General features: G+C 47.2%; 1 protein-coding gene across 2 annotated transcripts in view; it reads right to left on the bottom strand.

The window, feature by feature from the left end:
• CFAP161 (cilia and flagella associated protein 161) overlaps positions 1–21,814 on the bottom strand; it is a 59,008-nt gene extending 37,194 nt beyond the window's left edge. The window contains exons 1-4 of one of the 2 annotated variants that reach the window (XM_063925819.1): positions 21,635–21,814; positions 21,405–21,494; positions 12,172–12,410; positions 287–368 (exon numbers count right to left, since the gene is read on the bottom strand). In XM_063925819.1, the coding sequence (XP_063781889.1) occupies positions 287–368; positions 12,172–12,410; positions 21,405–21,494; positions 21,635–21,703 (480 nt within the window). In that variant the 5' untranslated portion in view covers positions 21,704–21,814. The remainder of the gene's footprint in view (positions 1–286; positions 369–12,171; positions 12,411–21,404; positions 21,495–21,634) is intronic. The other variant, XM_063925818.1, reaches the window with a different exon arrangement.
• Positions 21,815–22,408: the final 594 nt, after the last annotated feature.

The following is a 22,408-nucleotide window of genomic DNA, read 5'->3' as shown; positions in this document are numbered from 1 at the left end:
GTTCTGCAGATGTGCATAATATAATGTTTAAATATTTAAAAAAATACTTTTTCAATTTTATTAAATAAAATAAATCTTAAAAAACAATGTTGTTAACGCTTTTGAAGAGAAAAATCGTCAGTTAAGTGGTTTTAAGTTGGATAATGAAGTGTATGTGTACCAAGTGTGGTCCAGATCCATTAAGCCATGTAGGGCCCTTTGAATTACAAACATACATATATACTGTACATATTTTTACTTTTACATATATATATCCACAACACACACACACTCCATATTCACTTACATGACCCATGAATTCATCTGTTGTCTTCAAGGCAAAATTCTGTCCATAATGCAGAGGTTCCCCCTCCTCACTGCCGTCCACACTGTTGCCCAATACAAGTAGACGTACACAGTCACTTTACGTAAAATGGTTTATGAACAAAAGGAAAAATAGGATTTTAATACCTACCGGTAAATCCTTTTCTCTTAGTCCGTAGAGGATGCTGGGGTCACTTCAAGAACCATGGGGTATAGACGGGATCCGCAGGAGACATGGGCACTTTAAGACTTTCAAAGGGGTGTGAACTGGCTCCTCCCTCTATGCCCCTCCACCAGACTCCAGTTATAGGAACTGTGCCCAGGGAGACGGACATTTAGAGGAAAAGGATTTATTGTTAAACCAAGGTGAGATACACACCAGCTCACACCTCAAGCACGCCGTACAACATGGCATTCAACACAACGCAAGTCAACGGCATGAACAACATCAGCAACAGGCTGACTATAAACGTAACACAACATGTGTGTAACCATAACTAATAACTGCAGATACAGTACGCACTGGGAAGGGCGCCCAGCATCCTCTACGGACTAAGAGAAAAGAATTTACCGGTAGGTATTAAAATCCTATTTTCTCATACGTCCTAGAGGATGCTGGGGTCACTTCAAGAACCATGGGGTTTACACCAAAGCTCTAGAACGGGCGGGAGAGTGCGGATGACTCTGCAGCCCCGATTGACCAAACATGAGGTCCTCATCAGCCAGGGTATCAAACTTGTAGAACTTAGCCGCTCGGTAAAGTTGTAATGCCGAGACCCCCCGGGCAGCCGCCCAGGACGAGCCCACCTTTCTGGTAGAATGGGCCTTCACCGATTTTGGTAACGGCAATCCAGCCGTAGAATGAGCCTGCTGAATTGTATGACAGATCCAGCGCGCAATAGTCTGCTTGGAAGCAGGAGCCCCAATCTTGTTGTGAGCATACAGGACAAACAGAGCCTCCGTTTTCCTAAACTGAGCCGTTCTGGCTACATAAATTTTCAAAGCTCTGACTACGTCGAGAAACTTCGATTCCAGCAAGGCGTCAGTAGCCACTGGCACCACAATAGGTTGGTTCAAGTGGAACGACAAAACCACTTTCGGCAGAAACTGCTGACGAGTCCACAACTCTGCTCTATCTTCATGGAAGATCAAGTAAGGGCTCTTGTGAGACAAGGCCGCCAATTCAGACACCCGCCTGGCGGATGCCAAGGCCAACAGCGTGACCACTTTCCAAGTGAGAAATTTCAACTCCACCTTTTGTAAAAATTCAAACCAATGAGATTGAAGGAATTGAAACTCCATGTTCAGATCCCATGGTGCCACAGGGGGCACAAGGGAGGTTGGATGTGCAACATGCCTTTCACAAAAGTCTGAACTTCTGGAAGGGAGGCCAATTGTTTCTGGAAGAAAACCGATAAAACTGAAATTTGTACTTTAATGGAGCCCAACTTTAGGCCCGCATCCACACCGGCTTGTAGAAATGGAGAAAACGTCCTAACTGAAATTCTTCCGTAGGAGCCTTCTTGGATTCACACCACGACACGTATTTTCTCCAAATACGGTGGTAATGTTTAGTCGTTACTCCTTTCCTGGCCTGAATAAGAGTGGGGATGACTTCCTTGGGAATACCCTTTCGGGCTAGGATCCGGCGTTCAACCTCCAAGCCGTCAAACAAATTCGCGGTAAGTCTTGGAACACGCACGGCCCCTGCTGCAACAGATCCTCCCTCAGAGGAAGAGGCAAGGGATCTCTTATGAGTAATTCCTGAAGATCTGGATACCAAGCTCTTCTTGGCCAGTCTGGAATAATGAGGATCGCTTGAACCTTTGTTCTTCTTATGATCATTATCACTTTTGGAATGAGAGGAAGCGGAGGAAACACGTACACCGACTGAAACACCCACGGTGTCACTAGGGCGTCCACTTATATTGCTTGAGGGTCTCTTGACCTGGAACAATATCTCTGAAGTTTCTTGTTGAGCTGAGATGCCATCATGTCTATTTGAGGAATTCTCCAAAGACTTGTCACTTCTGCAAAGACCTCTTCATGAAGACCCCACTCTCCTGGATGGAGATCGTGTCTGCTGAGGAAGTTTGCTTCCCAGTTGTCCACTCCTGGAATGAAGATCGCTGACAGAGTGCTTGCATGTCTTTCCGCCCAACGGAGAACTTTTGTGGCCTCTGCCATAGCCGCTCTGCTCTTTGTTCCGCCCTGGCGGTTTATGTACGCTGCCGCTGTTATCTCGTCTGACTGAATCAAGACGGACCGATTGCGACGAAGATGTTCCGCTTGCAGAAGGCCGTTGCGAATGGCCCTTAACTCCAGAACGTTTATGTGTAGAAACATTTCCTGGCTTGACCATCTTCCCTGGAAGTTTTCCCCCTGTGTGACTGCTCCCCAGCCTCGGAGACTCGCATCCGTGGTCACTAAGATCCAGTCCTGGATTCCGAACCGGCGTCCCTCTAGGAGGTGAGAGCTGTGCAGCCACCACAGGAGTGAGATTCTGGTCTTGGAAGACAGGGTTATCCTTCGGTGCATGTGCAGATGGGACCCGGACCACTTATCCAACAGGTCCCACTGAAACACTCTGGCATGGAATCTGCCAAAATGAATGGCCTCGTAGGCCGCCACCATCTTCCCCAGCAACCGAGTGCATTGATGGATCATTACTCTTGTTGTTTTCAGCAGTTGTTTGACCAGGTTCTGAATTTCCAGAGCCTTTTCCACTGGAAGAAAGACTCTCTGAAATTCTGTGTCCAGAATCATTCCCAAAAAACGACAGCCGTGTCGTCGGAACCAACTGTGATTTTGGCAAGTTTAGAAGCCAACCATGTTGCTGCAGAATTGTCAGGGAGAGTGTAATGTTCTGCATTAATTGGTCCCTGGATCTCGCCTTTATCAGGAGATTGTCCAAGTAAGGGATAATCGTGGCTCCTTGCTTGCGTAGGAGGACCATCATTTTGGCCATTACTTTGGTAAAAACCCTCGGAGCCGTGGACAGACCAAACGGCAATGTCTGAAATTGGTAATGACAATCCCGAACTGCAAACCTCAGGTAAGCCTGATGTGGGGGATAAATTGGAACATGTAAGTAGGCATCCTTTATGTCTACAGACACCATAAAATCCCCCTCCTCCAGACTGGAGATCACTGCCCGGAGAGATTCCATCTTGAATTTGAATTTTTTTAGATAGAAAGTGAGGGATTTGAGGTTCAGGATTGGTCTGACTGAGCCGTCTGGCTTCGGGACCACGAATAGGCTCGAATAAAAGCCTTCTCCCTGTTGCGACGGGGGAACCCTGACAATGACTTGATTGTGACACAATTTTTATATTGCGGCGCATACCACCTCCCTGTCCGGAAGAGAAGCTGGTAAGGCTGATTTGAAAAATCGGTGAGGGGGGACGTCTTGAAACTCCAGTTTGTACCCTTGGGACACTATTTCTAAAACCCATGGGTCCAGGGCCGAACGAGCCCAGAACTGACTGAAGAGCCTGAGACGTGCCCCACCGGTGCGGACTCCCGCAGAGGAGCCCCAGCGTCATGCGGTGGACTTGGCAGAAGCCAGGGAGGACTTCTGCTCCTGGGAACTGACCACGGCCGGTGATCGTTTACTTTTCCCTTTCCTCTAGTAGCAAGGAAGGAGGACCCTCAGCCCTTTCTGTATTTATTGAGCCGAAAGGACTGCATCTGATAGTGGTGTGCTTTCTTTTGTGGTGCAGGCACATAAGGTAAAAATGATGACTTACCCGCGGTAGCCGTAGATACCAAATCAGCGAGGCCGTCACCAAACAACACACCACCTTTATACGGTAGAGACTCCATAGCTTCCTTAGAGTCAGTATCAGCATTCCATTGATGAATCCACAATGCTCTCCTAGCTGAGACTGCCTTGGCATTGGCCCGTGATCCCAAGAGGCCAATATCTCTCGCAGCTTCTTTTAGGTAGACTGCAGCGTCCCTGATATGACCTAGCGTCAAAAGAATGCTATCCCTATCCAGGGTATCCATTTCAGATGGCAAGTTATCTGCCCATTTTTCGATAGCACTACTCACCCACGCAGACGCAATGGCTGGTCTGAGTAGCGTACCCGTGGTGACATAAATGGATTTTAATGTACTTTCCTGTCTACGATCTGCAGGATCCTTTAGGGCTGCCGTGTCAGGGGACGGGAGAGCCACCTTTTTGGACAGCCGTGACAGAGCTTTGTCCACAATGGGGGGTAACTCCCATTTTTTCCTTATCCCAGAGGGAAACGGATACGCCACTACAATCCTTTTGGGAATCTGAAACTTCTTGTCAGGACTTTCCCAAACCTTTTCACAAAGCGTGTTTAGTTCATGAGAGGGAGGAAATGTTACCTCAGGTTTCTTCCCTTTATACATACAGACCCTAGTATCAGGAACAGTAGGGTCCTCAGTGATATGTAATACATCTTTAATAGCCACAATCATGTACTAATTGCTCTTTGCCAGTTTTGGATCTAATCTGGCATCACTATAGTCGACACTTGAGTCAGTGTCCGTGTCGGTATCCGTGTCTGCCAGCTGGGCAAATGAACGTTTTTGTGACCCCGAGGGGGTCTGGACTTGAAACAACACATCCTCTACGGATTTCTTCCAAGCCTGGTTCTGAGACTCAGATTTATCCAATCTTTTATTTATCAGAGCCACATTTGCATTCAAAGCACTCAAAACATTCACCCAATCCGGTGTCGGCGGTGCCAACAGGGTCACTCCCACAGCCGTTTGTGTCCCTAACAGTCTCCTCCTGGGAAGAGCACTCCGCCTCAGACATGCCGACACACATGCACCCACCACACGCAGATACACTGGGCCTATAGGGGACAGACCCACAGTAAAGCCTGTCAGAGAGACACAGAGGGAGATATTGCCAGCTCACACCCCAGCGCCCAAACCCGGTCTGAAAACACTACAGAAAATGTCCCAGACCTGCAGCGTTTTTATAATTATGTATATAATGCACTAAAATCACTGTGCCCCCCCCCCCCCCCCCCCCCCCGTTTTGCACTCTGTTACTTGTACAGCAGTGTGAGGAAGGACCAGTGTCTCTGCAGCCTTGTGGAGAGAAAATGGCGCCGGGCTGTGTGCTGTGAGGACTAAGCCCCGCCCCCGTAATGGCGCTTAAGACCCGCTCTTTTTTAAACTTTTTTATACTGGCGGGGGTCCGGACAGTGCCCTGGCACTTAGTCCGCTCTTGCCAGGTAGTGATGTGAGGTAAAATGCTGCCCAGGGCGCACACCCGCGCCCTGCACCTTGTAGTGCCTCTGAGTGTGGGAGCATGGGGGGTAATTCAAAGTTGATCGCAGCAGGAATTTTGGTAGCAGTTGGGCAAAACCATGTGCACTACAGGGGAGGCAGATATAACATGTGCAGAAAGAGTTAGATTTGGGTGGGTTATTTTGTTTCTGTGCAGGGTAAATACTGGCTGCTTTATTTTTACACTGCAAATTAGATTGCAGATTGAACACACCACACCCAAATCTAACTCTCTCTGCACATGTTAAATCTGCCTCCCCTGCAGTGCACCATGGGGGTCATTCCGAGTTGTTCGCTCAGTAAATTTAATCGCATCGCAGCGATTTTCCGCTTAGTGCGCATGTGCAATGTTCGCACTGCGACTGCGCCAAGTAAATTTGCCATGAAGTTAGGTATTTTACTCACGGCTTTTTCTTCGTTCAGGCGATCGTAATGTGATTGACAGGAAGTGGGTGTTTCTGGGCGGAAACAGGCCGTTTTATGGGCGTGTGGGAAAAAACGCTACAGTTTCTGGGAAAAACGCGGGAGTGGCTGGAGAAACGGAGGAGTGGCTGGGCGAACGCTGGGTGTGTTTGTGACGTCAAACCAGGAACGACAAGCTCTGAACTGATCGCAGATGCCGAGTAAGTCTGGAGCTACTCAGAAACTGCACAGAGATGTCTTTTCGCAATATTGCGAATCTTTCGTTCGCAATTTTACTATGCTAAGATTCACTCCCAGTAGGCGGCGGCTTAGCGTGTGCAAAGCTGCTAAAAACGGCTTGCGAGCGAACAACTCGGAATGACCCCCATGGTTTTGCCCAACTGCTAAAAAATGTCCTGCTGCGATCAACTTGGAATTACCCCCATGGTGTGCGGTACCTCAAAGCCGTCACTGAAGTCTTCTGATCTTCTTCTACTCACCTGTCTTCTGACTTCTGGCTCTGCAAGGAGGGTGACGGCGGGCTCTGGGAACGAGCATCTAGGCGTACCTAGCGATCAGACCCTCAGGAGCTAATGGTGTCCTGTAGCCAAAGAAGCAGAGCCTTTAAACTCACAGAAGTAGGTCTGACTTCTCTCCCCTCAGTCCCACGAAGCAGGGAGTCTGTTACCAGCAGTTCTCCCTGAACATAAAAAACCTAACATAAAGTCTTTTCAGAGAAACTCAGTAGAGCTCCTCAGTGTTCATCCAGTCTGCCTGGGCACAGATTCTAAACTGGAGTCTGGAGGAGGGGCATAGAGGGAGGCGCCAGTTCACACCCCTTTGAAAGTCTTAAAGTGCCCATGTCTCCTGCGGATCCCGTCTATACCCCATGGTTCTTGAAGTGACCTTAGCATCCTCTAGGACGTATGAGAAACATAGTTCTAAATTATTCCAGACCAATGAGACAGGTAACACATGCGTCACAACACCAGAGAGGTGGCTACACACTGGCCTTCATTCAGATGTGGTTGGAGTAGCTATCACTGCTGCTTCCTTGGAATCCTAGGACACAGCATTGGATCACTGTGACACCATTAGGCTTCTTGTGGCACCCATGGGGTCACACAAACCACCTATCTCAGATCCTTGTAAGAGGCCAGGAAATCTCTGTCCAACTACAGAGATCCTGCACTCTTTCCTCCCCCTACATGGGGGTGACATCTCCATTTTCACAAACAGAGACTGTCAGCAAACCCTACCCGCCCCCACGCAGGACCCGTTCATGCAGAATGCGTGCTGCACATGAGCTAAGTATACTTTGCGGCATGGGACGCAGGAGTGACCACATCTGAATGAGGGCCACTGTGTCATATACCATTTACATGACCTTAAAATTTTACAGAAGTTACCAGAATGAAAATTGAGAATTGGTGTATCACATTATAAGTGAGTTACTAGCTTTAGCTTGACTTTTTAGGCAGTTATTATACTAAATTCTATTTTACCATTTTTAGCATCCAAAACTGTGATACAGAAGTTATACCCTTTTTACACTGCCAAAATAACCCAGGTTATTGTTGGGTCACCCCTCAACGTAAAAGGGTCCGTGAAGAAAAACCTGGGTCAACTGACCCAGCTATCCAACCCCGGGTAGCAAGCAGATTGGACCCGTGTAACGAGGCAGTGTAAACGGGTGACTAGGGTCATCCGAACCAGGTCCTGTTTGCACTGTATGGAGTTCCAGCTCTCCGGTGCTTTGAGATGATGTCATCTCCAAATGCTGGCAGTGGGAAGACCCGGCAATAACCCAGGTCCAACCTGTGGCATAAACAGGCTTTCAAGCTGTGACACGGTTTGAAACCCATGTTCAGTGACCTGCGTTGGATCCAGCAGTGTAAAAGGCATATTAATTATCAACATAAAGCATGCAGTGTTCCCAGGTGTACCTTACCAACAGTTGGAGGTAATCAATTCTGACATGGAGACAAGTGAAGGAGGTAGTACTGGTGCTTGTTAATTATGATATATATATATATATATATATATATAAATATAATATAACAGCTTAGTAAAGCAGAAGCCTGCACTCCTTTCTATCTTACAAAGCCAGTGCAGGAGGTTGTGTCTCTCTCATTAACCCATTTACTACTGTTCCAGGCACATGTATTAAAAGCAGAAGTCCTTCCACCAATACAGCACAGACTCCTTCCCTCTACTTTGACACTTGTCATACATATTGTTACTGTGTATTATTACGTTATTTTTGGCCACTGTATGGCTTGAACTATACATGCCTGAATTACTGCTGTACTGCTTTACACTGAAACTGCTTTCCAATAAATTGAAAATTTATAGAACTTAAATAAAATATTTTATTAGACATTCATCTCCTGTGTCCACAAAACATACGTGATTACATTTTTATGGCTACACCCCCCCTTTCCAAACACCATAAATGGATCTGAGACTTCACATTACTTTCACAATTTCCCTTATTAACAGGTGTTTGCTGTTATTTGATAATATTTTCACTTTTTTTCAGCTGTGGGTATCCTACTATGGAGTGAAACTGTTTGGATGCCATATAAAGACTTCCTACAAATAGGTTGGTTACATATACAGGTTGAGTATCCCTTATCCAAAATGCTTGGGACCAGAGGTATTTTGGATATGGTATTTTTCCGTATTTTGGAATTACTGCATACCATAATGAGATATCATGGTGATGGGACCTAAGTCTAAGCACAGAATGCATTTATGTTTCATAAACACCTTATACACACAGCCTGAAGGTCATTTAATACAATATTTTTAATAACTTTGTGTATTAAACAAAGTTTGTGTACATTGAGCCATCAAAAAACAAAGGTTTCACTATTTCACTCTCACTCAAAAAAGTCCGTATTTTGGAATATTCCGTATTTCAGAATATTTGGATATAGGATACTCAACCTGTATCGACCTGATGAGTGGTCCTGTGAGAGTTCCCTTTTTGCCCTCTGTACAATAGGCAGCTAGTCTGCATGCAAAGTCTCTACAGACCAGTCTCTCAGAAGTATACTGTAGCTTCCTGGCCTGGTTTGGCCTCTGACTACTGCAATTTCATATGCACAGTCACCGAGGTTTTATGGTCCTCTCTGCCTCATGCAGATGTGGATACTGGCATCCTGGCCCTTACTGGCCTCCTGGCTAACTGGGCTTCTCCCAGAGAAGAGATAACTAAAATCGGCAAGTATGCACTATGGTGGTCATTTCGAGTTGTTTGCTTGCTAGCAGTTTTTAGCAGCCATGCAAATGCTATGCCGCCTCCCACTGGGAGTGTATTTTAGCTTAGCAGAAGTACGAACGAAAAAATCGCAGAGCGGCTACAAAATTTTTTTGTGCAGGTTTAGAGTAGCTCAATACCTACTCAGCGCTTGCGATCACTTCAGACTGTTCAGTTCCTGTTTTGACGTCACACACACGCCCTGTGTTCGCCCAGCCATGCCTGCGTTTTTCCTGGCACGCCTGCGTTTTTTCGAACACTCCCTGAAAACGGTCAGTTGCCACCCAGAAACGCCCTCTTCCTGTCAAATCATTCTGCGGCCACCAGTGCGACTGAAAAGCCGCGCTAGACCCTGTGTGAAACTACATCGTTCGTTGTAATAGTACGTTGCGCGTGCGCACTGCGCCGCATACACATGCGCAGAACTGCCATTTATTTGCTTCATCGCTGCACAGCGAACGAATGCAGCTAGCGATCAACTCGGAATGACCACCTATAAGCGCTATCCGTGTGTTGTATACAGTAGGTGTGTCTGGTTTTTTAGATCCCTTGCTGCCTGTGGATCTCAGAAACAGTTGCTGTTTTAGTATTGTTAGCACATAATAGGATATATTTTATTTTATATCTTTTATTATATAATGTCTAAGCGCTTAACTAAACATTTGTAGACACCATTGCAACATTTTCTAAGGGCCTACAAGCGGTATAGCTATAACCCAAGGACTTCCACTCCCACCTCCCTTGTCTTCCCACCACATTCATCCCAGGTCTGAGGCTCCACTTTGCAATTGGATGCCTCAATGGCCTAATTCAGAGTTGATCGCAGTAGCAAATTTGTTAGCAGCTGGGCAAAACCATGGCCCTCATTCCGAGTTGTTCGCTCGCTAGCTGCTTTTAGCAGTATTGCACACGCTAGGCCGCCGCCCTCTGGGAGTGTATCTTAGCTTAGCAGAATAGCGAACGAAAGATTAGCAGAACTGCTACTAAATAATTATTTGCCGTTTCTGAGTAGCTCCAGACCTACTCCTAGATTGCAATCACCTCAGTCCGTTTAGTTCCTGGTTTGACGTCACAAACACGCCCTGCGTTCGGCCAGCCACTCCCCCGTTTCACCAGACACTCCCGCGTTTTTCCCTGACACGTCTGCGTTTTTTAGCACACTCCCGGAAAACGCTCAGTTACCACCCAGAAACGCCCCTTTCCTGTCAATCATTTACCGATCAGCAGAGCGACTGAAAAGCGCTGCAGAATCCAGAGCAAATCTGCTAAGTTTTTAGTTAAATAACTAAGCGCATGCGCCCTGCGTGCCTTGCGCATGCGCAATTAGCAACAAATCGCAGCATATCGAAAATCGGCAACGAGTGAACAACTCGGAATGATCCCCCATGTGCACTGCGGGGGGAGGGGGGGGCAGATATAACATGTACAGAGAGAGTTAGATTTGGGTGTGGTGTGTTCAAACTGAAATATAAATTGCAGTGTAAAAATAAAGCAGCCAGTATTTACCCTGCACAGAAACAATATAACCCACCCAAATCTAACTCTCTCTGAACATATTATATCTGCCCCACCTGCAGTGCATATTGGGGGTTATTCCGAGTTGTTCGCTCGCTAGCTACTTTTAGCAGCCATGCAAACGCATAGTCGCTGCCCACGGGAGAGTGTATTTTCGCTTTGCAAGTGGGCAAACGCGTGTGCAGCCGAGCGGGATGAAAACGTTTTTTGCAGTTTCTGAGTAGCTCTGGACTTACTCAGCCCTTGCGATCACTTCAGTCTTTTTGGTCCAGGAATTGACGTCAGACACCCGCCCTGCAAACGCTTGGACACGCCTGCGTTTTTCCAAACACTCCCTGAAAACGGTCAGTTGCAACCAACAAACGCCCTCTTCCTGTCAATCTCCTTGCGTTCGGCTGTGCGAATGGATTCCTCGTTAAATCCATCGCCCGGCAACGATCCACTTTGTACCCGTACGAAGCGCCTGCGCATTGCGGTGCATATGCATGCGCAGTAGTAACCTGTTCGCTGCGCTGTGAAAAACGGCAGCGAGCGATCAACTCGGAATGACCCCAATGGTTTTGCCCAACTGCTAACAAACTTGCTGCTGCGATCAACTCTGAATTACCCCCAATATCAGTGATTTCACACATTATGCTTCAGTTCTTCCCCCATCTCCTTCTACCAGTTTGGTGCGGTCATAGGTGGTTCTCTCGAATACCCTCCATGAAACCTGCACTGTTGCTGCTGGCTCTCACCAGCTGTGGGTCCTATAGCAGCTTCTCAACCCCTGTTTATTCACTTTTTTTCTGGCATGGTGGAAATGTGAACTTACTGTGCTTTGTCTCTGGGCACACTTACTGGAATGATGACTCCTGGGATGACTGATAACTGTACACTATACAATGATCCAACTTCTTTGGAAATGGTTTTATTACACTTTCCAGACTGATGAGCAATAACTGTGTCCTCTCTGAGATCTTGGCAGATGGCTCTTCTCCTTGGCATGGTGTTACCACAAATCTGGAGGCTCCAGTTAGCGCTGCCAAATGCTCTGCTTTTATATAGTGATGGAAGCACTTACTGATGGTCAAATAATGAGGTGCAACTGATTGGCAGCGCCTGGTTCAAATGATCACATTTCTTGATGCAGCGTCAGTACTGGTGTCATTACTTTCTCACAACCGCTTCTTCATATTGCTTATTGCTTGTTTTTGTTGAATAAGTAATGAAAACTAAAACCTATTATGGGTTATCTGTAACATGAGGTTATACTGTATTTGTCAAATGAACATTTTAGGACTTAGTTATTACTAGAACATATATAATTTATAGAAAGTCTACACTGGTCGACTTTATAAGTATGACCACGGCTCACAGAGTAAACATTTTCTACAGACCCCTATAGCGGGGGACGTTATACATACCTTGTAATCACAAAAGCATTTCTCGCACATGTCTTCACATTGCTGCTGGCGCTGACCCCACATGGCGCAGTTAGGTGGCTCCTGAAATTGATTGCGCTTTCATCCGGGTTTGCAGACAGGGTGAAGTTGCCGAATAATGGGGATGGGTTACTCAATGACTGCTCACTATTCTCAGGGTTAAGCAGCATGACCACATCACCAAAATGGAGAAGTCTGTCCTTGGATATGGAAAGCTCAGCCTGATGTAGGAGATGGCAATCATTATTCAGTTCCACGATTAAAAATACTAAACAAGTTATTAGACCTGATGTTCTGGTTTTAGCTCTGGAGACAACACAGTTTTTGGAAGGACTTTCCTTAAACACCATCAGAAAGAGCAATATTTAGCTTGGAGAGAGATAAAGGGATAAATGTATTATCCTCCGTTATGGGGGAGCAGTGGTATCAGTGCATGTTATGTGCACTGATACCGCTTCTCCTCCATGTATGAATCTGGCGGTGTGTGCTACATGTCTACAAGATAGAACGCCGATATGCAGGGCTATGTATGTCGTTGCAGGACAGAACTGTCCCTGGCGGCTGCTAGCTCCGGGCTGCAGAGGAGACCTCGCTAGAATAGCAAGATCTCACGCATGCCCAATGAGTCGGCTGGGGGGAGAGACACAGCGCATAATAACTAAGCTGATGTTCTGTGGGAGGATCTGGCAGGGATCGCTCCGGAAAACGACATGTTCATACGCCTCGTTGCTAGTGCTTCCTGCTTCACCTTGGTGAAGGGGAGAAGCAGGAAACGTTACACTCACACGATCAGCGCGGGTATAATAAGAATTTACTTACCGATAATTCTATTTCTCGTAGTCCGTAGTGGATGCTGGGGACTCCGTAAGGACCATGGGGAATAGCGGCTCCGCAGGAGACAGGGCACAAAAGTAAAAGCTTTAGGATCAGGTGGTGTGCACTGGCTCCTCCCCCCATGACCCTCCTCCAAGCCTCAGTTAGGATACTGTGCCCGGACGAGCGTACACAATAAGGAAGGATTTTGAATCCCGGGTAAGACTCATACCAGCCACACCAATCACACTGTACAACCTGTGATCTGAACCCAGTTAACAGCATGATAACAGCGGAGCCTCTGAAAAGATGGCTCACAACAATAATAACCCGATTTTTGTAACAATAACTATATACAAGTATTGCAGACAATCCGCACTTGGGATGGGCGCCCAGCATCCACTACGGACTACGAGAAATAGAATTATCGGTAAGTAAATTCTTATTTTCTCTGACGTCCTAAGTGGATGCTGGGGACTCCGTAAGGACCATGGGGATTATACCAAAGCTCCCAAACGGGCGGGAGAGTGCGGATGACTCTGCAGCACCGAATGAGAGAACTCCAGGTCCTCCTCAGCCAGGGTATCAAATTTGTAGAATTTTGCAAACGTGTTTGCCCCTGACCAAATAGCAGCTCGGCAAAGTTGTAAAGCCGAGACCCCTCGGGCAGCCGCCCAAGATGAGCCCACCTTCCTTGTGGAATGGGCATTTACATATTTTGGCTGTGGCAGGCCTGCCACAGAATGTGCAAGCTGAATTGTACTACACATCCAACTAGCAATCGTCTGCTTAGAAGCAAGCGCACCCAGTTTGTTGGGTGCATACAGGATAACAGCAAGTCAGTTTTCCTGACTCCAGCCGTCCTGGAAACATATATTTTCAGGGCCCTGACAACATCTAGCAACTTGGAGTCCTCCAAGTCCCTAGTAGCCGCAGGTACCACAATAAGCTGGTTCAGGTGAAACGCTGACACCACCTTAGGGAGAAACTGGGGACGAGTCCGCAGCTCTGCCCTGTCCGAATGGACAATCAGATATGGGCTTTTGTGAGACAAAGCCGCCAATTCTGACACTCGCCTGGCCGAGGCCAGGGCCAACAGCATGGTCACTTTCCATGTGAGATATTTCAAATCCACAGATTTGAGCGGTTTAAACCAATGTGATTTGAGGAATCCCAGAACTACGTTGAGATCCCACAGTGCCACTGGAGGCACAAAAAAGGGGTTGTATATGCAGTACTCCCTTGACAAACTTCTGGACTTCAGGAACTGAAGCCAATTCTTTCTGGAAGAAAATCGACAGGGCCGAAATTTGAACCTTAATGGACCCCAATTTGAGGCCCATAGACACTCCTGTTTGCAGGAAATGCAGGAATCGACCGAGTTGAAATTCCTCCGTGGGGGCCTTCCTGGCCTCACACCATGCAACATATTTTCGCCAAATGTGGTGATAATGTTGTGCGGTCACCTCCTTCCTGGCTCTGACCAGGGTAGGGATGACCTCTTCCGGAATGCCTTTTTTCCCTTAGGATCCGGCGTTCAACCGCCATGCCGTCAAACGCAGCTGCGGTAAGTCTTGGAACAGACATGATCCTTGCTGAAGCAAGTCCCTTCTTAGTATCTCTTGAAGTTCCGGGTACCAAGTCCTTCTTGGCCAATCCGGAGCCACGAGTATCGTTCTTACTCCTCTCCGTCTTATAATTCTCAGTACCTTGGGTATGAGAGGCAGAGGAGGGAACACATACACCGACTGGTACACCCACGGTGTTACCAGAGCGTCCCAGCTATTGCCTGAGGGTCTCTTGACCTGGCGCAATACCTGTCCAGTTTTTTGTTCAGACGGGACGCCATCATGTCCACCTTTGGTCTTTCCCAAGGGTTCACAATCATGTGGAAGACTTCCAGATGAAGTCCCCACTCTCCCGGGTGGAGGTCGTGCCTGCTGAGGAAGTCTGCTTCCCAGTTGTCCACTCCCGGAATGAACACCGCTGACAGTGTTATCACATGATTTTTCGCCCAGCGAAGAATCCTTGCTGCCATTGCCCTCCTGCTTCTTGTGCCGCCCTGTCTGTTTACGTGGGCGACTGCCGTGATGTTGTCCGACTGGATCAGCACCGGTTGACTTTGAAACAGAGGTCTTCCTAGGCTCAGAGCATTGTAAATTGCCCTTAGCTCCAGTATATTTATGTGGAGAGAAGTCTCCAGACTTGACCACACTCCCTGGAAATTTCTTCCCTGTGTGACTGCTCCCCAGCCTCTCAGGCTGGCATCCGTGGTCACCAGGACCCAGTCCTGAATGCCGAATCTGCTGCCCTCTAGTAGATGAGCACTCTGCAGCCACCACAGAAGAGACACCCTTGTCCTTGGAGACAGGGTTATCCGCTGATGCATCCGAAGATGCGATCCGGACCATTCGTCCAGCAGATCCCACTGAAAAATTCTTGCGTGAAATCTGCCGAATGGAATCGCTTCGTAAGAAGCCACCATTTTTCCCAGGACTCTTGTGCATTGATGCACTGACACTTGGCCTGGTTCTAGGAGGTTCCTAACTAGCTCGGATAACTCCCTGGCTTTCTCCTCCGGGAGAAACACCTTTTTCTGGACTGTGTCCAGAATCATCCCTAGGAACAGCAGACGTGTCGTCGGAATCAGCTGCGATTTTGGAATATTTAGAATCCACCCGTGCTGTCGTAGAACTACTTGAGATAGTGCTACTCCGACCTCCAACTGTTCTCTGGACCTTGCCCTTATCAGGAGATCGTCCAAGTAAGGGATAATTAAGACGCCTTTTCTTTGAAGAAGAATCATCATTTCGGCCATTACCTTGGTAAAGACCCGGGGTGCCGTGGACAATCCAAACGGCAGCGTCTGAAACTGATAGTGACAGTTCTGTACCACGAGCCTGAGGTACCCTTGGTGAGAAGGGCAAATTGGGACATGGAGGTAAGCATCCTTAATGTCCAGGGACACCATATAGTCCCCTTCTTCCTGGTTCGCCTTTTCTTTGAAGAAGAATCATCATTTCGGCCATTACCTTGGTAAAGACCCGGGGTGCCGTGGACAATCCAAACGGCAGCGTCTGAAACTGATAGTGACAGTTCTGTACCACGAACCTGAGGTACCCTTGGTGAGAAGGGCAAATTGGGACATGGAGGTAAGCATCCTTAATGTCCAGGGACACCATATAGTCCCCTTCTTCCTGGTTCGCTATCACTGCTCTGAGTGACTCCATCTTGATTTGAACCTTTGTATGTAAGTGTTCAAAGATTTAGAATAGGTCTCACCGAGCCGTCTGGCTTCAGTACCACAAATAGTGTGGAATAATACCCCTTTCCTTGTTGTAGGAGTGGTACTTTGATTATCACCTGCTGGGAATACAGCTTGTGAATTGTTTCCAATACTGCCTCCCTGTCGGAGGGAGACGTTGGTAAAGCAGACTTCAGGAACCTGCGAGGGGGAGACGTCTCGAATTTCCAATCTGTACCCCTGGGATACTACTTGTAGGATCCAGGGGTCCACTTGCGAGTGAGCCCACTGCGCGCTGAAACTCTTGAAACGACCCCCCACCGCACCTGAGTCCGCTTGTACGGCCCCAGCGTCATGCTGAGGACTTGGCAGAAGCGGTGGAGGGCTTCTGTTCCTGGGAAGGGGCTGCCTGCTGCAGTCTTTTTCCCTTTCCTCTACCCCTGGGCAGATATGACTGGCCTTTTGCCCGCTTGCCCTTATGGGGACGAAAGGACTGAGGCTGAAAAGACGGTGTCTTTTTCTGCTGAGATGTGACTTGGGGTAAAAAAGGTGGATTTTCCAGCTGTTGCCGTGGCCACCATGTCCGATGGACCGACCCCAAATAACTCCTCCCCTTTATACGGCAATACTTCCATGTGCCGTTTGGAATCTGCATCACCTGACCACTGTCGTGTCCATAAACATCTTCTGGCAGACATGGACATCGCACTTACTCTTGATGCCAGAGTGCAAATATCCCTCTGTGCATCTCGCATATATAGAAATGCATCCTTTAAATGCTCTATAGTCAATAAAATACTGTCCCTGTCAAGGGTATCAATATTTTCAGTCAGGGAATCCGACCAAGCCACCCCAGCGCTGCACATCCAGGCTGAGGTGATCGCTGGTCGCAGTATAACACCAGTATGTGTGTATATACTTTTTAGGATATTTTCCAGCCTCCTATCAGCTGGCTCCTTGAGGGCAGCCGTATCTGGAGACGGTAACGCCACTTGTTTTGATAAGCGTGTGAGCGCCTTATCCACCCTAGGGGGTGTTTCCCAACGCGCCCTAACTTCTGGCGGGAAAGGGTATAACGCCAATAATTTTCTATCGGGGGAAACCCACGCAACATCACACACTTCATTTAATTTATCTGATTCAGGAAAAACTACCGGTAGTTTTTTCACACCCCACATAATACCCTTTTTTGTGGTACTTGTAGTATCAGAAATATGTAACACCTCCTTCATTGCCCTTAACATGTAACGTGTGGCCCTAATGGAAAATACGTTTGTTTCTTCACCGTCGACACTGGAGTCAGTGTCCGTGTCTGTGTCTGTGTCGACCGACTGAGGTAATGGGCGTTTTAAAGCCCCTGACGGTGTTTGAGACGCCTGGACAGGTACTAATTGGTTTGCCGGCCGTCTCATGTCGTCAACCGACCTTGCAGCGTGTTGACATTATCACGTAATTCCCTAAATAAGCCATCCATTCCGGTGTCGACTCCCTAGAGAGTGACATCACCATTACAGGCAATTGCTCCGCCTCCTCACCAACATCGTCCTCATACATGTCGACACACACGTACCGACACACAGCACACACACAGGGAATGCTCTGATAGAGGACAGGACCCCACTAGCCCTTTGGGGAGACAGAGGGAGAGTTTGCCAGCACACACCAAAACGCTATAATTATACAGGGACAACCTTATATAAGTGTTTTCCCTTATAGCATCTTAATATGTAATAATATCGCCACAAAAATGCCCCCCCTCTCTGTTTTAACCCTGTTTCTGTAGTGCAGTGCAGGGGAGAGCCTGGGAGCCTTCCCAGCAGCAGTTCTGTGAGGGAAAATGGCGCTGTGTGCTGAGGAGAATAGGCCCCGCCCCCTTTTCGGTGGGCTTCTTCTCCCGTTTTTCTGACAACCTGGCAGGGGTTAAATACATCCATATAGCCCCAGAGGCTATATGTGATGTGTTTTTAGCCAGCATAGGTACTTTCATTGCTGCCCAGGGCGCCCCCCCCAGCGCCCTGCACCCTCAGTGACCGTTGGTGTGAAGTGTGCTTGAGAGCAATGGCGCACAGCTGCAGTGCTGTGCGCTACCTTAAGAAGACTGGGAAGTCTTCAGCCGCCGATTTCTGGACCTCTTCTTTCTTCAGCATCTGCAAGGGGGCCGGCGGCGCGGCTCCGGTGACCCATCCAGGCTGTACCTGTGATCGTCCCTCTGGAGCTAGTGTCCAGTAGCCTAAGAAGCCAATCCATCCTGCACGCAGGTGAGTTCACTTCTTCTCCCCTAAGTCCCGCGTTGCAGTGAGCCTGTTGCCAGCAGGACTCACTGAAAATAAAAAACCTAACAAAACTTTTACTCTAAGCAGCTCTTTAGGAGAGCCACCTAGATTGCACCCTTCTCGGCCGGGCACAAAAACCTAACTGAGGCTTGGAGGAGGGTCATGGGGGGAGGAGCCAGTGCACACCACCTGATCCTAAAGCTTTTACTTTTGTGCCCTGTCTCCTGCGGAGCCGCTATTCCCCATGGTCCTTACGGAGTCCCCAGCATCCACTTAGGACGTCAGAGAAAATACATTTACCCCAAAGTACCATCCAGTCAGCGCCTGTCATTTTTCATACACTGCCGTTAAAGTGACAGGCGCTGATTGGTAAGTACTTAGGAGGACATGTACTAAGCAGTGATAAATGTGGAGAAGTGAGCCAGTGGAGAAGTTACCTATGGCAACCAATCAGCATTGACGTAACATTTATAATTTGCATACTATAAAAGTATATAGAGCAGCTGATTGGTTGACATGGGCAACTTCTCCACTGGCTCACTTCTCCACTTTTAACACTGCTTAGTACATGTCCCCCTTAATCTCTTTCCAAGGTTTGATATATCAAACCTTCAGTTAGTTACATTTATGATAAAAAAAACAACCAGCTGATATAGGGGGTAATTCAGAGTTGATCGCAGCAGCAAATTTGTTAGCAGTTTTGGCAAAACCATGTGCACTGCAGGGGAGGCAGATATAACATGTGCAGAGAGAGTTAGATTTGGGTGGGTTATTTTGTTTCTGTGCAGGGTAAATACTGGCTTCTTTATTTTTACACTGCAATTTAGATTTTAGTTTGAACACATATCTGCCCCCACTTAGGGGGTGATTCCGACTTGATCGTAGCTGTGTTAAATTTAGCACAGCTACGATCAAGAACACAGACATGAGGGGGTTCGCCTAGCACAGGGCTAGCCCGCCCCGCATGTCAGTCCCTGCCCCGTCGCTGAAGTACAAAAGCGCTTTTGTACTTCAGGAGTAGCTCCCAGCCAGCGCAGCTTTTGCGTGCTGGCCGGGAGCTACTTGTCGCTGCCCGTTTCGCAGCAGGTGCTTGTGATGTCACGCAGCCACTGCGGCCCGCCCCCGCATGGTCTGACCACACCTGCGTTGACCGGACCGCGCCCACAAAATGGCGGCCAAACACCGCCTTGCCGCCCCCTCCCGCCCAACGACCGCCTCTGCCTGTCAATCAGCTAGGCAACGACAGCGGGCAGTTGTCTGCCATGTGCCGGCGCACTGCGGCACCAGCGCATGCGCAGTTCTGACCTGATCGCTGCACTGCAAAGAACTGCAGCGAGCGTTCAGGTCAGAATGACCCCCATGGTTTTGCCCAACTGCTAACAAATTTGCTGCTGCGATCAACTCTAAATTAGGCCCATAGTCAGATCCAAAATAAAAATCTAATAAATAGCAGTACCAGCGCCATTAATAAACAATAAAAAAGCCTTTATTGACACTGATTGCATTCAAAAGTGCACAACATAGTGCATACAGAAGGTACACAATGAAGGGCTAGGATGTTTAACTGAAAAGCACTGACTCAAAAAAAAAAAACCATTGACAATATATCAAATAAACATGAAAAGCAAAACCAAAAAAATCAAATACAGTGCCAGGATATAATAAGAAATAAATTAATAGAAGCATAAATGTTACCTGTTTGCACTTAAACTTGTATCACTAGAGTGTAGGTATAGACGTATCTCTCTGCTGTGAAATATTTGTGGGTTTTTTCCCTTTGTGCCATTTTGAAACACAAAAATACTATAACATAATAATATAGCAGCTCCAACAACAAATACGAAGCCAGCGGTCCTCTGCAGCGCACTCGCACATAATGCATAGCCAATTCATAGATGTAACCATCCAAACAAGAACATCTTCAGTCATGCAGGACAAACTTAGTATGACATGAAATAATGTATCTTGGGCCTGATTCCGATGTGGGTGCTAATGCAATCACAGCTGCATTTGTTTACGCAGCTACCTTGCTATAATATGCTAATGCCACAGGTGCCTGGAAATGTACTGTAATGCCCACTGGTGGCCTCACAGGTCCAGTAACTGCATAGAAAAACCTGCAGCAGTAGTCGCAGATCCATTGCGCATGTATGAATATGCCACCGAAGGCATCTTGTAAAAAGACACCCACTGGAGGCTTTTCTTATCCGCTGTCTTCATCCAAAGACGCAGCATTGACTCACCATTGCGCACATCTGCCAGTCCCTCAGAAGTGTGAGAAACCCCATGGTACCCCATCAGTGGCAAACGCAGGATTTCTAGAGGGGGGTTTCCAAATGCAATCCATAATCTCCCACTCTGTGGAGCAAGTGCAGGAGTCTGGGGGGAGCAGTAGAAGAACCTAGTAATGACCCTGAACATTGGTACTTTTTATATATTGGTACTTTTTATATATTGAATACTGTATGGAATTCAGTATTAATATTTAACGCTATAGATTGTCTATAGTATAGGCTGTATCAAACATATTTAAACAATATAAATAAGATAAGTGGTCAGGAAAAAGTTAAACATACCATACTAAACAAACAAACAAACAAACAAACATAATACAACCAGTAGTAGACAGAAGTGCACTTTCCAAGCACACATTGATTCTCCCACCTCATGGAAAGGCTTCTGTCTCTTCTTCCTGGCAGCTACCTTCATATTATATACCATTGCTACTGTTGTTATAATTTGAGTAACTTGCCAAGAGGAGGGGGGTTTCCAGGCAACCGGCGTTTGCCTATGCCCATGGTCCGCCAAAACTTACCTGCAGCAGCAAAAAATGCAGCTCATCGATCAGATCTGAATTGCCCCCTATACCTCAAGCCACTGCTTACCTTTTTTAAAATATTTTTCTTGAGATTCCTTGATTTCTGTAATAAGAGTTCACCCTTCTCTCTCTTCTCTAAGAAGTCTTTCAAAAGATCCTAGAGGCATAAAAATAGTATTTGAATAAAAAAAGAAACAAAAAATGTTGTACTTAACTTTTTATGTTATCAAGAATTCCTATTGACATAATCTGACCCACCACTGGGGCATATGCAATGCTCTCGGATACTGATCTCACCTCGTCTAGGGCCACATCCTCATTCCAGTTCCCTATTCGCACTGACGGGTTGAAGGTGCGGACGCTCATGCTGATTGCTCGGTGCCGACCGGTCCTTGCTGGGTACTGGGCTGCTGTTGCTAGGGGAACGCCGGTTTGTTTCTAAATCGCCATGGAGACCGTGACGGTGTCGATCACATTTCAAACATAACGTGATGACGCGCGGTGTTACGATGCCATCTTGTGAGTGGCAAGCGTTGAAACTGGTGAGGTGTTAGTGACATCTAGTGGCAGCAACAAATATTGCATACCGCTTTTATCTGAGCGCGAAAAACGTACATAAATACATTTTAAAAAAGACCACCCGTTTCAAAAGCTCTAGAGAAAACCATTTATCAAAGTAGTGAAAGGAAATTGATAGTTACTCCAATTTCTGCTTACCAATCATCTGTAGTAGATAATTGCAGTGCTGTATCTGGTTGCTATGGGCAACATTAACATTTTCGGAGTAAATGCAGAGTGAGAAGAGATGTCAGATTAGATACCTTCACCTCCTCTAACGCTCGACCTGGGGCTATTTATTAATCACTACATTTACAATGCAATCAGGGTATAATGTTAGCACCCAAGATCCTATTGCACAATGCGCATACATTGGCTAGATACAGGGCCGGGTTCATGAAGGGGCTTGGTCAGTTATGCCCCCAGTAGAGTTGTTGTGCCCCGAGTAGTGTTGCCCCCAGTAGAGTTGTGCCCCCTAGTTTGTGCCCTCAGTATTGCCCCCAGTAGAGTTGT

The sequence above is a fragment of the Pseudophryne corroboree genome, chromosome 6, assembly GCF_028390025.1.
Source record: "Pseudophryne corroboree isolate aPseCor3 chromosome 6, aPseCor3.hap2, whole genome shotgun sequence".
Taxonomy (NCBI): domain Eukaryota; kingdom Metazoa; phylum Chordata; class Amphibia; order Anura; family Myobatrachidae; genus Pseudophryne; species Pseudophryne corroboree.
The sequence above is the reverse complement of the archived record's forward strand: the minus strand, read 5'-3'. Positions and strand labels throughout refer to the sequence as shown.